At 43.8% G+C, this 17,200-nt stretch overlaps 1 protein-coding gene across 1 annotated transcript; it reads left to right on the top strand.

Annotated features, from left to right (window-relative positions):
• The first annotated feature begins 1,895 nt into the window (after positions 1-1,895).
• LOC117405910 (uncharacterized) lies at positions 1,896-8,268 on the top strand. The gene is made up of 12 exons (XM_034924537.2): positions 1,896-2,123; positions 2,220-2,309; positions 2,416-2,445; positions 2,790-2,881; positions 3,019-3,473; positions 3,587-3,911; positions 4,030-4,834; positions 4,950-5,159; positions 5,255-5,646; positions 5,758-6,011; positions 6,151-6,399; positions 6,616-8,268. The coding sequence occupies exons 5-12, from the start codon at positions 3,226-3,228 to the stop codon at positions 7,160-7,162; spliced, it is 3,030 nt and encodes a 1,009-aa protein (XP_034780428.2). The 5' UTR covers positions 1,896-2,123; positions 2,220-2,309; positions 2,416-2,445; positions 2,790-2,881; positions 3,019-3,225; the 3' UTR covers positions 7,163-8,268.
• Positions 8,269-17,200: the final 8,932 nt, after the last annotated feature.

Here is a 17,200-nt window from a genome sequence, read left to right as displayed (position 1 = left end):
TCATTGTCTGTTGCGGTATGTAGTGACTTTAGAGCTATGTAAACGTAAAACTACTTAAACAGACGTGTAATGGTCAAAAAGTTATATTAATGTATGTATGTTTTTCGATTGATTACTGAGAATTTTACATCGATTTCAAAACTGCTGCAGGACACAGTCCTTCCCATAGGAAATGAACACGATCACGCTGTGTTGTGTTGTGCACATTTAAAGCGGTTAGCAAACGTCAAGCAATTAATACTTGCACAGAACTACAAAAAAGTAAAGTGTTGAAATGACGTTCTAGCAGAACAATATACCAAACAAGCGAAAGGGAGGGGGCAGCTAAGGGAAACAAACTTTTCAAACCGAAGGCTTTTTTGTGCAGAACGCGTTCCTCTACATACCCTTAATATTTGCAAAACCTAAAAAAGGGAGGACGGTTTACAGTTTGAGATGCACGAAACCCGGGTTAGCAGTTGCATTGTGCGGTGCTTAACAACAGTACCGACACTAGGGTACAGTGTGATCTTTCTAATCTTAGCATGGCCACCCTGGCGCCCTCCGACTCGCGATCTTCGGGGCAATGTTGGAACAGAGCGTTCCAACATTCTGGGCCAATCGGAGCGGAGGGAGCCGGAGTGCGCCGACTTTGGCGGCCAATCGGAGCGGCCCGTTCCGACTTTCGGCCAATCGGAGCGGGCCGTTCCAACATTCGGCCAATAGAAACGGTCTTTTTCAACATTTGGCCAATAGAAACGGGCTGTTCCAACATTGGGCCAATGGGAACGGGCTGTTCCAACATTGGGCGGCCAATCGAATCGCGCGGAGCTTGTTCCAACTTTGGAAGGGCGGCGTTTAAAAAAAACCCAACTAATTCTCAGCTGCCTGCAGACGGAGAGAGGTCAGTTTGGAGTCTTTTATTCATATTTAAATGCTGTTTTTCTATTTTTTTTTAAAAAACTGTCACGACGTATGTCGACCGTATAATCTTTTAATTTAGTCGTGTGGTTTTTTTCGCCGAATGATAACGCTGTATTGTTTTCGCTGGTCTGTAGACTTTTGTGCGTTTGTTTTTTGTATTTTATTCATATTTTTTCCATGACAGCTTGTATTATTATTATTATTATTGTTAATATTTTAAAAAGTAAACAACAACATCAGCAAAACACGAGTATTCGGCTTTGTGTTTAGCTATGCGCTATTAGCATTTCGTCGAGATCAAGCGTTTATCATTCATTAATGTATTGCTTTTGTTGTACTAGTATTACCGTGTGTATTGGGCTTTGCATATTTAGCTATGCATACTATTTCGTGGAGATCAAGTGTTTAGTATTTGTAAGTTTTTGCTTTTGATCTATTGCAACGTTTTATAATATTAACTACTTATTTGTTCTTGCCTTCACAGAGTGATTGTTAACTATTTGAAAGGTAAAGTGCTATCTCTTTATATCTCCATGTAAAATTAATTCTACTGCATGTGTTTATTATTATTATTATTATTATTATTATTATTATTATTATTAATGCTGCATACACTCAGTGTTATGAGTGTGTGTATTTGGCTTAGTGTGTTTAGTTATGCATACTATTATTGTGTCTATTAAAATATTCATCATTCATTAATGTATAGCTTTTGTTGTGCTAGTATTAAAGTGTGTATTGGGCTATGTGTATTGTTGTATGTATCTATCCAGGTATCCCAAGTGAAACTCACACTGCTCAAGGGTATGATAATATTAACTACTGTCATTCCCTGCCACGCAGCGGCCAATGTACTTTCAAATTTAAATCTAACAGTCAACGGTAAAGATAAGTGCCTCGTCTCTAAGCCTATCTCGGTGTAAAAGGAATTGTAGCTAATGTGTGTGTGTGTGTGTGTGTCTGTTTACAGCCATCATTATTATTAATGGAGGCGTTGCAGAAATACATCCTGCGGCGAGACCAGGAGTCCCGGTCCCCAGCGTCGTCACAGGCTGGGTCTTCGCAGGCTGTCCCCACGCAACTTGCGCCCTCTCGGCCTGCTTCCCCTCGGCCTGGGACCTCGCAGCCGTCCCCGACCCCTGCGCGGTCGCCACTGGCGAGCAGCCTCCATTTGCGTCCGAGGACGCCGAAGGTCGTGCCTCGTGCACCTTCAGCTCAAGGTAGGTGTTGTACTTAATTTCACTATTATTTCCTCATTCATCATGTACATGGCTTATTATTATTATTATTATTATTTATTTTTTTCTACTTTCCAGGGGTGTCCAAGCGCCAGCCAGCTTCGCCTGCCTTCTGGGAGGAGGTCACAGATACGGAGCTGGTTGCCATCTGCGACGTAGCCCCTCCCAGTAAGTATAATACTCAATTTTAATGTCAGAATCACATATTGTACAGTATTGAGACTCTCATTTTTTAGATGATTTTATGACTGTTTTGTGTTGCTGTGTTTATTAGCTAACGACTGAGTTCCTTGAACGTGGTAAGGTAGGTCTTGGTGACAGACCCTGTGTCTTCACTGTACATTAAAATCGCATCACTCTCTGCCCTTTTTCACTCTCCTGGCTGACTGCCCTGCACAATGCGAATGACTCCTCTCCCACCTCGGATTGCCCCTCCATCCTTTCTCACATTACGCACTCGTGGATTGCTTGCATGTTTTTAGTGGTGTTGTAGTTTGTGGCACAGTAGATTTTAATGCAAATCACTACAGCATGCTTGCTTGCTTGCTTGCTTGCTTGCTTCGATCATTTTAGTGTATAGTGCATGTATATCATTAGTAACATGTCAAATCTATGTGTGTGTGTGTGTTTGTGTGTGTGCTCTACAAGCCGGTCCTGTACAGTTCCCTCATGTCCAACAGCGCTCCCAACCGACGGCTGAACCGGCAAAGCAGCCTTCGCAACCAGCACAGAGTGCTGAGGTGAGATGTCGTTTTTTTTTTCTTCTCTTTACACAAACTAAGTGTGAAAAAGTAAACGCAAACTTTGTGCCCTATATTGCATTGTAAATGTGTGCAGTTATAATGTGCATATATGTTTGTTTTTATTTTTCCTGCAGGTGCTTCTTCTTGAAGCATGGAAGCAGTCGCTGCCCAAGGAGCAGCACGAGTGGATCGCCAGGGCACTGTTCATCAGGAACAGGATTGGGAAGCTGGAGCTGACCTCGGACCTGCGTCTGTGGTGGTTCCCTCCCCAGCCCCGGCTGATCCACAATCAGCCTCCAGCATCGCCAGGCCCCTTCTTCTGCCGTCCTCTGTTTCTCTGGATGCCCGACAGCATGTGGGCATTCAAGCTGACGTGCACCCAGCCCGAGTGCCTCGGCCACAAGCTGACTGGCGCCGGGCTGTACAAGACCGTCCGGAGGGTCTTGAGCATTGACGGTTGGTACGACATGGCCACGGAGTACCTGGAGTGCCGTCAGTGCAAGAAGAAGGTGGCTGGCTGGTCCGGTCATGTGCTGAATCAGCTGGATCCAGCTCATCGGAGCCTCTTCCCGGCGATTCTCACGTACCGGTAAGTGTAAAGTGTTTTTTTTATTTTTTATTTTTTATTTTTTCATTAAAAAAAAAAGAAAACATTTAGTTACTTCTGTTAAATGATGCACATTTAATAACCGTGTCTTGCAGGCTGTCTTGCGACATGAGGGTGCTGAGGCTGATGCGGGAGCGCACTCTGGGAAATAGTGCCACCCAGCTGTACAATACGCTGTGCGAACAGCACAGCGAGGCCTGGATGCAGCGGTCCCTGCAGTACCTCGCCGAGTTCGAGCCCTTCCTGGCCCAGGGCATTGTGCAGCCCAACATCATCGCACCCCCTCCCATGCTGCCGGTGCCCAGACCCCGATGGCTGCTGAGAGTGTACGGCTACGATGTCCTCTCGCGGCTTGAAGAGGTCAAGGCCAGGGTCACCTCCACGTTCGGGTCCATCCTGAAAATGGACTCGACCAAGAAGGTAAAAATGATTTGTTAACCCCATCATATTTATACAGAACATTTGCACACCAAATTATTGTTTTAAAAAAAAAACTAAAAAAAAAACTAAATTCTGTTGATTTTGTATGCGTTTTCAGGTGACAAAGAAGCTCGCGGGTGCTGCTGCCGGCACGGCTGCCTGGTCCACCAACGTGGGGAACGAGTTTGGGCAGGTCCTCATGTCCGTGCTGACCTCGCACAAGGGTGAGGGCCTGCTCCCCATGGCTAGCGGGCTGATGCAGCGGTACCAGAAAGCCGACGAGGCTCCCCCTAAGCTCCTCTACGTGGACCGCGACTGCTGCTCCCTCGGCGGGGTGTCGAAGGCTGCTGCCATGTTCCCGGAGTGGGACCAGCTGGTCGTCCGGCTCGACGTGTGGCACCTGATGCGCCGGTTCGCAGCAGGCTGCACCACGGAGAGCCACCAGCTGTACGGCACCTTCATGGGGCGGCTGTCTGCCTCCATCTTTCAGTGGGCCGAGGAGGACGTTGCCCTGCTGATGGAGGCCAAGCGGTCGGAGCTCGAGGGGAAGCAGCGGGTGTTCGGCCTGACGGACGCCGAGGTCTCGAGCCGCATCTCCAAGAAGGAGCTGGCTCTCCACTGTCGCCGCCGGACTCGGGGAGCGGAGGAGACTGCACGGCTCTTGGAGGAGCTGATTGAGACCTTCGACGACGAAAAGGGTCTGGACACGATGGGCATCCCGCTGCTGGACCACGACCGCATCCAGGCCATCTGGCTGGTGCAGAGACGTCACCTCCACTGCATCCAGGACCCCCCAGGTGTACAGCTGTACACCAAGATTGGGCAGCTCAAGAAGGGAGGCGTGACGCTGCCGGTCTATCGCTGCGCGCGCGGGTCGACTTCCTTGAAGTCTTTCCATCTCCACCTCAACCACTTCATCCCAGGTAAATAAACAATATTGACGCGTACTGTGTTTTGGGAAGCTGTGTCGTGAGAGCAAATTTCCGTCATTATGTGAGTTTTCAGTATTACAGTGGGCGTTTCTCTTGTGTTTTTCAGGTACCAGTGCAAGTGCCATGCACTTTCAGACGTACCTGCTGGAGGGGCTGGTGAGGTGGAATGAGGACCGCGCCGCAGCTGCAGTGGAGGGACCAAGACAGATCCTGCACAGCTACAGTGGCTCCCTGCAGCACGCCCTCAACAGATTGAGCCAGAAACTTCTTGGCTGCTGTCTGGTTGAGGATTTCACCAAGCCTGGCGAGTACACAGGTATGTACCAGCATTTACTTGTCAACTGCTTGTAACTGTGACTACGAAAACAATAAAGCTGTTACACTTTTTTTTTTTTTTTTTTTTCTTTCCAGGCGAGCTCATTGGAGTTGAGTACCTGTACTCGCAGACAGGCAGCGTGCTGCAGGCCGTCGACTTGGACCCGGACGCTCCGGACGAGGCTGCAGATGAGGATCTAGACGTTGAGGATGAGGAGTTTGAGGATGACGTGGACGACGAGGTCGAGGACCCCACCATCCCTGGCCTCGTTCACCCGCTGGCAGTGCCATCCGCGCCCCAAGTCTCAGTCGTTCCGGTCCTGTCGGCAGTCCGGTCCGGTCAAGTCGACGTTTTGTGGCCTTCGTTGCCCCGGAAACGCCAGCGCCAGGCGTCTCCCCGGACGTCTCCTCGGGCGTCTCCCCGGACGTCTCCTCAGGCGTCTCCTCGAGCTCTCACTCCTGCTGGTTCACCTGTGAGAGATCCTGAGGTGAGACTAATGCATGGATGTTAAACATATTTGTTTTTTGCATGCTGTTACACAAAAACCATAATTTACGCTAATACACATCTAAGTACAAATTTATTTCTCTGTTTCCAGGAGTCATATGGACCTGATGGTGCCCCCGGTTACCAGCACGTCCAGCGCCTGGCCAGCAGTCTGGTGAGCCTGCGTGGCTTGGCCTGTCTGACGGAGCAGAAGGTAGATGAGCTGATTCAGCTGTGGAGTCTCCTCCCCGAGGGAGATAAGCAGCGTCTCACCTACCCTGCCCGTCACCAGGACAGGCTGATTCAGGGGCGATTCAAGGCAACGAAGGCCACCTCTGTCACCCCGGGCACGGACAGCCTGAAACGGTGAGTTAGTTCATGTGTAATGTCATTACAGTAGTACAAAAATAAAGAAAGAAAAAAAAATGTGCACACACACACAAAACCCTAAAATAAACATGTACCCATTGATACTAAAACTTTTACTCCTGTTGCTTGGTTGCAGGTGCCTGTTTGGACAGGGCTCGGGACCGTCCCAGTGGCCACAGACGAGCAGACTCGTCAAGGCCATCTGCATCCAGCTCTGCCGCCTCCACCCATCTCCCACCAAGTCCAAAGGTGTGAGGACTTCCCGGTGGGCGGCTATCCTCGATGACTACTCCAAAGTCCGAGAGCTGGTGCTGGGCAGCCCGAGGCTCATGGAGAAGACCACCCTCCAGCTGTTCGAGTTGAATCAGCACACCCTTTCTCAATGGTAAGTTTCGTCTCTTGACTGGACACTGATGACATTACACCTCAAAAAGCATAGTGTTGAGATGTCCTTTAAGAATGACAACATCTCAATCGCTATACAGTTTGAGGTTAAAGGCTGAAAGAAAAACGCACATAATCTACACAACTACCACAAACAAGTGACTGTGTTTTTGTTGAAACGTTAAACTGACAATGTCATGCATTTGCTGTGTTTTAGGCACAACAAACGGCAGAAGGGGCAGGAGCAGGCTGTTCTTCAACAGGGGGTGGTACCTCCTAGCGCCAGCGCAGTGGACCCAGAGCCTCAACCGCAGCCGCGCCCGCTGCTACAGGAGGGCATGACATACGGACACCAGCCGTATGTCTTTCCATGCCCCCCAAACACTGCGGGTCAGGCAAAGCAGCGGAAACGCCCTGGGGCCACGGCGCAGACCGCAGTCCTGGGCCACTCGGCCACCCCTGCACCACATCCCACTTCATCTCCTTGCACCTCTTCAGCTGCTGGTGCTGCTGCTGCTGCTCCTCCCGTGCCCAGGACCACCAGCTGGCGACACAAGAAGAGGGCAGAGGAGGAGGAGGGGTGCTCCAACACCAGGAAGAGAAAGTATGAGCGGAAGAGAGCAGAGAACTTGTGTTCTCTGTGCGGACAGCCAAAGCGGAAGGAGTTCGGCCACAGCCGCTTTGGCAACGTTGCCTTCTGCTCTGCTTCCTCGGGCAAAACTGTGGAGCAGTGGTTGGCTGAAATGCGTGCCAAGAAGAAATAAGTCCTCCCCCCCCCCCCCTTTTTTATTTTCTCCCAGTTTTTACAGTTTCTCATTATTGTAAATTATTCATAATTATTTTAAGAATTATTTTTTTTGTCTCACAACTGCAACTTGCCCATATTGACTCAGGAGAGATGAAGGCAAGCACTCCCTTTTTTTAAAAATATTTTTTATGGTGGTTCATTGTTTTTTTTCTGTTTTGTGTTCTAATGTACCCCATCAAACCTATATAGCATTTCATTCAGCACAAGTTGGACTTTCCTCTGGTCAAAGCTCCTACGTGTAAAGCTGATTGCAATATTGAACCACAAGTTAATGTAAACGCTAAAATGCATATATTATAATCTGTTTTGTTTGCTATGTTGAAAGCTGTATTGTTGAATTTGTCTTTCAATGCAATTAAATATTTCTAGTATGTTATTCATATATTGCACTACCTGGTCCACTGTTTAAAAAGTATCAGTATCTGTGGACATCACTTTTCTCATAAACACGTTGGGTTTACCACTATGTCCTTGGATGTTAGCCTGATGTAATCAAGACAGCCAGACAGGTGGGGGTGAAACACTGAACACTGAAACAAAAGATCATCTTGCTGGTTGCATGAGAGATGCCTTTAATTTCTATTCATTCAATGTAACAAAATAATTTCCTGTAATATACATGTATGTAATAATTTGTATGCATTCAATGTAACAGAATAATTTCCTCTAATACATATATATGTAATTGTTTGGTGTGGATTTAAACACTGAAATGCATATATTCTAATCAGTTTTGTTCCAGATGTACCTGTTTTGTTTACTATGTTGAAAACTATATTGTGTTTCAATGCAATTAAATATTTCTAGTTTACAACAAGTGTGGTATTCATATTTCATACTACCTGCTCCACTGTTTAAAAAGTATCGGTATCTCTGGACATCACTTTTCTCATAAACACCTGCACTGAACATTGAAATAAAAGTTGTATACCTATTGCACGAGATATGCCTTTAAATTCATGCAATGTAACAGAACAATGTCCTGTAGTAAATTGTATGTAATTGCCTGGTGTGGATTTAATGCATTTTTCATCTGTGGTTTTATCTTTTTTTTTTTTTTTTTTTGTACACATGTTAATATTTATAAATAAAATACATTCTTATTTTTAAGTACATTGTATTGCTTCATTTCATTTTAAAATGCCTGTAATAGAAAATAATTAGCAATACATAGTATTTGATTTTAAAAAAATCTTCTCTGGGGGTTTTCCTTACTGTTGACATCATTAATATATCATCATCATCATTATTATTAGTAGTAGTAGTCATAGTAGTATGCATAGTACATTATTCTATCAATTTTATATTATATAGCATGAACACTACATAGTAGAATAAAAAAAAGAAACTAGAACATACTAGAATAAAAACAAAACATTACACAATCTGCATTAAAAGTAAATGCATTTAAAAAGAGTACAGGGGCTGTAGGAAAGAGAAGGTTTGGATGTGACCTGGACGTTTGCTTATTTGGAGCGCCGATACTTTTTATTATTATTATTATTATTATTGTATTAAGAGCGCATTTGCGCACCGGGTCACGTGACACACTGATTCATGTGGATTTTTTTGTTTTGTTTTTTGCAAGGCAGACACTGTCGATGCTGCTGCTTTTTTTTTAAAAAAAAATTGAAAGCAATCGAGACGGGGCGCCCGCGCGCTGTAGATGAGGATTCCTGTATGAGTCAGAGAGGATACAAAACAGTGCTTTTTTATTTAGCCATTCACCCCGTAGCCACCCCCCAGCCAATGACAGCATCAGCCGATTCCTTCACAGCTGACTCCTGGGGGGCCCAGCTTTGCCACTGCCCTGAATGTCACAGTTGTACATGTATCAAGTTAAAAGAATAACAGCATTACATTAAGAATAATCTTTCCAATTGGAAAAGTGAATTAGTAAAGGTGCATTGTGGCCTATTATTTTACTCACAGATATGTCACATAAAATAGTTCTACATCTTCATTCAGTTGTTTATAGACACATAACTATGTGAGAAATGTTGTGTATCAGAGTGTGATGTCTTTTAGTGCAAAAACATTGTAGGAACCATTGTAGGAAACTTGTGGTCTTTTAAAAGCTATTTCCTATGACATATTAGTTCAACATTCTGGAAATTAGTGATTTTATGGAAACATTCAAATCGTTGATGTTTCATATCTCAAAAGTAGGTTGAATGGGAGTTACTAGTTTTTTTTGCGCTCAGACAACGACAGATAAAAACGAAGGATATGTAAATGCATGTGTATAAAACATCGTACACGGTGTTAGGAAAGTCAAGCCTTCATGCTACAATTTTCGCATTGCAACTATCTAGTGCCACCTGGCGGTTATTGGATGGATCAGCAAGAGAAAGACAAATGGTGAGTCGTTCAAATATAACATAAAAAACTATTTAGGTTTTACTGTGTAGCTGCAGGTAATTATTGTGTATCTTGGTTTAAAATATGACAACTCAAGAGCAAGGATTATTATTTTTCTCCACGACATATTTACATAATTGCTCTATTTCGTTATATATATATATATATATATATATATATATATATATATATATATATATATATATATATATATATATATATATATATATATATATATATAATTTTGCAATTGGTATTTCTTTCCACTTTTTCTCCTCTTGTGGTGAAATGTGTGCTTTGCGGGCCCCTGCTTTACTACACTATATATCCTATTGACACAAATTGATGTTTATATACAACGAAATACTAAATGTGGTGAAGAAAAATAATAATGCATGCTCTTGATGTGTCATCTTTTAAATCAAGGTAAATAATAATGACATGTCCCTGTAGCTACACAGTTTGCGTAAAACCTAAATAGTTTAGTTTTTTTTAAATAACACACAAAAAGGAACGCTTGTACACTAAAGGCTGCTGGGAGTTATGCTATATATGAACTACTCACCATTTGTCTCTCTCTTCTAACTATCCAATGACCGCCAGGTGGCACTATATAGTTGCAATGCGGAAATTGAGTTTACTGTTTGGGAAATCCCTGCACTATTAATCAAAAAATGCAATAATACAAATTAAATATAATGTCCCAACAATGGTCAAAAAAATATATACTATAACATAATCAGCATGAATCAGAAGCAGAGAGAGCTGGTTTAAAAAAGTCACTGATCTTGCTCTGAGTCTTGAATTGTTATAACTGCTCTTTATACACAGACTGCCAGTCTGAGAGCATCTTAAGTCTGCTTTCTGCTTGCTTGTAACTGGTTTCAGTAACTACAATACAGCACTCTCCATTGGCTTGCACTATACTGTACTCAAATTAATTGAATTAAATTAAATGATGATCTCCTGCTTCCACACAGATACGCTGATTTCTGCACTAATAAAGCCTGCGAATACACGCTTCTACATAGAGCTGATGATTTCTGCGCCAATAAAGATGTGAATACACGCCTCTGCATAGATCGTTAGGTTACCTACTGTAACCCTGGTTCCCTGAAATAGAAGACGGCCACCAACATGACTATGGGATATCCCTGCTCATTGGGTACGTATTCTGAGCTCTCTATATCAGAGCTGCCGATAGGCCCCTTCCTGGGATGACGCACTTGGTCCCGCCCACCGAGGGGTTAAAACCGTCATCCTGGGGAAGCCATTTCTCTTTTTCTATTAAACCCGTGAGGGCAATCGATGCAACCTTGTGGTTGGTGGTCGTCTTCTCTTTCAGGGAACCAGGGTTACGGTAAGTAACCTAACGTTCCCTTTCAATTTGAAGACGACCACCAACATGACTATGGGATAGTATACCAGAGCCGTCGTGAGGGAGAAGGAATGGCAGCATATGAGGGATACTTCATAAATCGCCTAACCGAGGGTAATAACCGAAGGTAATAACCGAAGGTTAGCAGTGTGAGCGTGCAACCTCTAAGACACTTGTGCCTATTGAAGGCAACGAAGGATCTACCACATTGAGGCGGTAGAACCAGGAGAAAGTATGCAGCGTAGCCCAGCTAGCCGCAGTGCAGATCTCAGACAGTGAGGCCCCTCTAAAGAGGGCCCAAGATGTAGATAACCCTCTTCATGGACAAGTACTTCAACTCTATGGAGTTTATGGGCTCAAACGGGGCCTTTGTGAGAGCCTCCAGTACAATATTAAGGCTCCATTCGGGGAGAACAGCCCTCCTGGGAGGGCATAATTGCAGAGCGTCTTAAAGAAACTGGGTAGCCAAAAAATGCGCACCCAGAGACACCGAATCTACCGGGGGCATGGCATGCAGAAATAGCCGTTAAATACACTTTCAAAGTGAAAGGTGACCTTCCAGAATCAAGCAGTTCTTGCAGAAACTGTAACATAAGTGGCATGGGGCTTCTAGCCTGACACCAAGCTTGGAGATAATTCCACTTGTAGGCGTACAAAGACCTAGTGGAGTCTGCCCTAGCATTCTGCAAGGTACCCACAACCGCATCTGACAGACCCATAGCTGGAACCTGCCTGGTTCCGGGTGCCAAAGAGTACCTCTCGACTGACTGAGAAGATCCATGCAAAGTGGAATCTCCCAGGGCTGGCCTTGTAACAGCTGGCACATGGTCGAGAACCAGATTCTCCTGGGCCACCTGGGGGCCACTAGGAGAAGAGATGCCTTCTTCAACCGGACCCTTTTGAGAAAGGCCAGGAGCAGCGGTATAGGCAAGAAAGCGCGATTTGGGCCATTCATAAGCTAGGGCATCGACGCCGAGTTCACCGACAATGCTGTGGAGGGAGTAACACAGGGGGCAGTGTGTCGTCTCCGCTGAGGCGAAGAGATAGACCTGCGCCCTTCCGAATCATTCCCAAATGTGCTCCACTACCTGAGGGTGGAGTCACCACTCTGACGGAAGGGGACCCTCCCTCGAGAGGAGGTCTGCTGCCCATTTCACCGCTCCAGGAATGTGTGTCACCCGCAGGGACAGCAAGTTCCTCTGAGCCCACAGCAAAAGCCTGATGGCAATGCAATGCAACCCCGGGACCATAGGCCACCCTGGTGGTTGACATACACCACCACTGTTGTGTTGTCCCTCCGGACCAGCACATGTGTACCTCTTAACACTGGGTGGAAATGGTGGAGAGCAAGGGAGACCGCCTGCAGCTTCAGCATGTTTATATGCAGGGACATCCAGCAGTCCAACCAGGATCCGCAGACTCCTCGGCCTTCCCAGACCGCCCCCCAACCCAAGTTGGAGGCGTTTGTCATCACCACTTGGCGGTTCAACACCACTCCCATGCTCACACCCTAGCGCAGGTGAGAGGTCGTCCCCCACCAATTTAGGGCTTCCGAGCACGTATGAGACACCATCAGCCGACGGTGTCTGTCACGCTTGGGATGTAGGTGGAACGCATTGAGCCACGCTTGTAGCGGGCGCATGCGAAGTAGACCCAGTTGAATGGCTGATATGTCTGCGGCCATCAGACCCAACCGTTTCTGGCACAATATGAGGATGACCTTCGATCCCTGCTGAAACAGGGAGAGGAGACCTTGTATAGCTGCTACTCTGTCATCCGACAGGTATGCACGCATTGTACTGGAGTCCAGCCGGAGCCCCAATTACGTTGTGCACTGCATCGGTGTAAGCTGACTCTTTGCATCATTGATGGCGAGGCCCAGCCTTGCCAGATGCTTTGTCACAACTGCCGTGTGGGCTACTGCTCCCTCTTGCGACTGGGAACAGATCAACCAGTTGTCGAGGTAGTTTATTACTCTGCTCCCCGGCAGCCGCAGGGGGACCAGGATAGCGTCCACGCACTTTGAGAACGTACGAGGAGCCAGGGAGAGGCCGAATGGCAGCACAGAAAACTCGTAAATGCTTCCCTAAAAGGTGAAGCAGAGATACTTCCCCTCCAATGAGATGAAAAGGTCATATATATGTAGATGAGGTTTAAACATCAACATAAACCATTAACTATTTTTTTCTCAAGAAGCAGAGATACAAGGGTTTTGCGCTCGACCAGCGATCTTTTTTCCGATATTTAGCAAACAGGGCAATGAGCTTTACTTCTGTATCAGGAGGGATGAATTTCTGGCTCTTAACTCATCACAGTGTTCTTCAATATGTAAACCTATCAGCTGTTGCATGCTAACCCTTTCTTCACCTAGTATTGAAAATCACCGTGTGTGTGTGTGTGTGTGTGTGTGTGTGTGTGTGTGTGTGTGTGTGTGTGTGTGTGTGTGTGTGTGTGTGTGACAATCAATATGTCCTTCAAATGGATACATTAAGTGCAGTGTATACATTTTATACAGACTAAATTAATAATAAAATTTTTTTTTTATATGTAAACTAAAAAAAAAAAAAAAAAGTAATTTAGAGGTATCGGTTAACTATTTATGGGACAAGACAGCTCCAGTGGCGTGGGTGGTCACGACTATGTACCCTAAATAATAATGCTGGTAATAATAAAGGTTACTTGCTTGGGTCGGTAAAACCCGTCACAGCGATCACTTCTCTCCTCACAAAATGCGCTGTCTACAGTATCATCCACGTGACTGCTCTCCGTACACACATCGCCATTTTAAACAGTGCCCGTGAAAAACAGTTTAGCCTGCGCTCTGAAACGGGGAGGACGTGGGACCCGACATATTCGGGCTCAGACTCGTAAGTGTAAACTGTATTCATAAATACTATACGATATGTCATTGTGAATATTAAAATTGAAAAACTGAGGATGGGGACAGTGTTCAATCCTATTAAAAAGGCGAGTTTGCGACGCCATTTACACTTCGACTTTGCTGAGTCATGCCTAAGGATACATACGATGATATCACGCGGTGATCAGCGCTTTCATGGAACGTGAATGTTGCGTTTTTGTTTCCACTCGTAGGCTGGGCAACAAACAAAACACCAAATCGGTTATTATTAATAGTTTTTACTTAACTTAAACATATCAAATTACAAAAAGTTTTAAAACGTTTTAAAATGCTTTTTTTTTTTTTTTTTTTTTTTTTTGGCGCCGCGGCTATGTCTGGAAATGCTATTGCCGCTTGTCTTAAAAACAAACTGTTATACAATAAAAACCCATTTAGAAAAGTATGCTTTTGTACCGAATGTAATCTAGGTGAATTGTAAAATTCTAAGAACTATATTTTGTGAGCTTTATATAATATTTTCAGAAATTATTATTCCGATTAAGACGACAGGTTTCATTGTCTGTTGTGTTATGTAGTGACTTTAGAGCTATGTAAACGTAAAACTACTTAAACAGACGTGTAATGGTCAAAAAGTTATATTAATGTATGTATGTTTTTCGATTGATTACTGAGAATTTTACATCGATTTCAAAACTGCTGCAGGACACAGTCCTTCCCATAGGAAATGAACACGATCACGCTGTGTTGTGTTGTGCACATTTAAAGCGGTTAGCAAACGTCAAGCAATTAATACTTGCACAGAACTACAAAAAAGTAAAGTGTTGAAATGATGTTAAGCAGAACAATATACCAAACAAGCGAAAGGGAGGGGGCAGCTAAGGGAAACAAACTTTTCAAACCGAAGGCTTTTTTGTGCAGAACGCGTTCCTCTACATACCCTTAATATTTGCAAAACCTAAAAAAGGGAGGACGGTTTACAGTTTGAGATGCACGAAACCCGGGTTAGCAGTTGCATTGTGCGGTGCTTAACAACAGTACCGACACTAGAGTACAGTGTGATCTTTCTAATCTTAGCAGTGTGCTCAGGGGTGACACACGTCGCATCAAAAGTTAACCGTTAAAGTACATCTTGCAATACTAAAACCACAGCCGTGTTTAACTAGACATTAACGAAAATAATACTGATGTAAAATTGTCGATTTACAACCAGAGCATTTATTGTGTTCAGATTATTTTTTACATCTGACAAGCAATACGTGTTAAGGTAAGCATATTCCTGTTTCCTGTTACATTATTTGCAAAGGTACTCAAAATGTTAGATGCATTAAGTAGATGTTTATTTTGCACAAATATTACAATATGATAATATATATTGGGAGAAACATTTTACTATGAAGCCCCACTTCGCTTTATTTGAAATTCATTCTTAAAAACAAACAACTCACTGGATATGGCATTTTAGCTGATGAAGGACTTGTATTTCCGAAACGTCCTAAATACTTTTGACTGTTGTACTTTGTGCACCTTTACTATTACATTAAAGTTTATGTTTAATATTGTAGTGCACTTTGCATTTAAATGTGTTTGTGTGTCTAATATATATAGAGTGTAATAATCCAGCACCGCTGCACTTAAGCATTTGTGTGTCAGCAGACAATGTTCAGCTGATATCCCATCACGACTTTCTTCTTAAAGGCGTACAGCCTCTATATATGAACCCCCAATATCTTTCAAGCAACTAGGTACATATTGTTACGATATCACAACAAAAGGAATACGCTCTTTTTATGTGTATGTATAGCTGTTATGTACTATATATCGCCTTGCAGTACAATAATGAAAAAAAATGGACTGAATGATAATACCCGAAAACAATCTTAATATTTTGAATAAAGTAGCCGACGCAAATATAGTATTAGGCGGGGGATTGCGTCGATCGCCGGCTTATTTTGACCCCCTGAATTCATTGTCACTATCTCTGCTTTTAAAATAATTGGTTATTTTTTTAGCAGTCATTTATAGAGATATTCCCATTCATGAAAAGTTGCATTTCAGAATCACCTAGCTGTTCTGCTGAGTTTTGTCCTGCTGCATGCAGTGAGTGAAGATACACCTGTGGATTACAATTGCTGTGGAAAGCGGTTCTAGAGAACTTTTGTGTCAGCCTTCTGATTGGAATCTTTTATGAACATGAATGGGAAACGGCTTGGGATCAGAAAGGGAACGGTGAGTGAGCTGGGGTTTTAATTTATTAACTTGAATTGTGGGGCAATCTATGGACTTTTCTGGTTGGGGAATGTATGGCTATGATTGTTAATGCATTATTCATTAAAGCAAGGTTTGCTTTATCTCGTGCACAAGGGTTATGATGTTACTGCTGTTTGAATAATGGCTTACCACTCTCAATCTCTGGTTTTATCAAAGAGAATATTTTTGTAGTCAGTATTATTGGAGAATTATATACATACACACAGAGGTTGCATTTAACGCAAAATTTATAATAAAATATCCATTGGACGGAAAAATATTTTGTCTTGCGTTCACATGACGCACAGAATGGGAAAGGGAAGCAGACATGCATATTTGTGGTAATCTATTGCACTGCAGCAAAATGACTGTAACATACTTGCTTGTTTAAAAAACCTGTTCTGGAATATAACAGCCTTGATTAAGGTGCACTCCAGTCCTGTAGGTGGCAGCAGTAAGCCTCGTATTTGGCTTACGCAGCAATATTAAGAAGGATATTTACTTTTAGACGTTTCTGGCGCCGGACCAGTGTCTGACAATATGACGAAGCAGTTGTCAATCTGAAGTTTTTTTGCTAAGCAGTCAGCATCTCTTGACTGTTCAAGACACTACAGTGACGGGTGCAGTTGCTTTCTTTTGTTTTCTCTTCTCCAAGCTTCTTGCTTAGTTGTTCAATCACACTCCCAAGTCCTGGCTTGGTAGACAAGGGCCGACAGGTGTTGGTCTTTGTCTTCCAATTAAGCTCTCTGACCTTATCAAAATGGCTGCCCTGCTGTGACAATTCCCCATATTGTTGAGGGCAGTGATTTCTCAGTTTTGGCTTCCCCTGGGTCCTAAAGTCTACCTTTTCTCTTTAGTATGGGTTTCTAGCCCTCATTGTGCAGTGGTTTTTGTTTTGTATTTGTATCACTCATTTATTTAGAATTAACACATACTCACCCTTTGTGTTCATTTCAAATAAATGAGCGATAAAAAGTCACCCTTCTGCAGAGATGTCCTCATGCCGAAGACTGGGCTGTCCAGCACTGAGTGGACAAAGCGTCTTCAGATGGGCCTTTTAGACCCAGAAAATTGACCAGTGACGACTTTAAAGTATGTTTTTTTAAAAAAATATATATGTATAATTCGTTTTATTGAATAACGTAAGT

The sequence above is a fragment of the Acipenser ruthenus genome, chromosome 10 (assembly GCF_902713425.1).
Source record: "Acipenser ruthenus chromosome 10, fAciRut3.2 maternal haplotype, whole genome shotgun sequence".
NCBI classification, from domain to species: Eukaryota; Metazoa; Chordata; class Actinopteri; order Acipenseriformes; family Acipenseridae; genus Acipenser; species Acipenser ruthenus.
The sequence above is the reverse complement of the archived record's forward strand: the minus strand, read 5'-3'. Positions and strand labels throughout refer to the sequence as shown.

Excerpts from the sequence above, each read along its gene's own strand:
- LOC117405910 (XM_034924537.2), top strand. The coding sequence starts at position 3,226 with ATGCCCGACAGCATGTGGGCATTCAAGCTGACGTGCACCCAGCCCGAG. Across the intron at positions 3,474-3,586 it reads CCGGCGATTCTCACGTACCG|GCTGTCTTGCGACATGAGGG; the intron begins GTAAGTGTAAAG and ends CGTGTCTTGCAG. Across the intron at positions 5,647-5,757 it reads CACCTGTGAGAGATCCTGAG|GAGTCATATGGACCTGATGG; the intron begins GTGAGACTAATG and ends CTCTGTTTCCAG.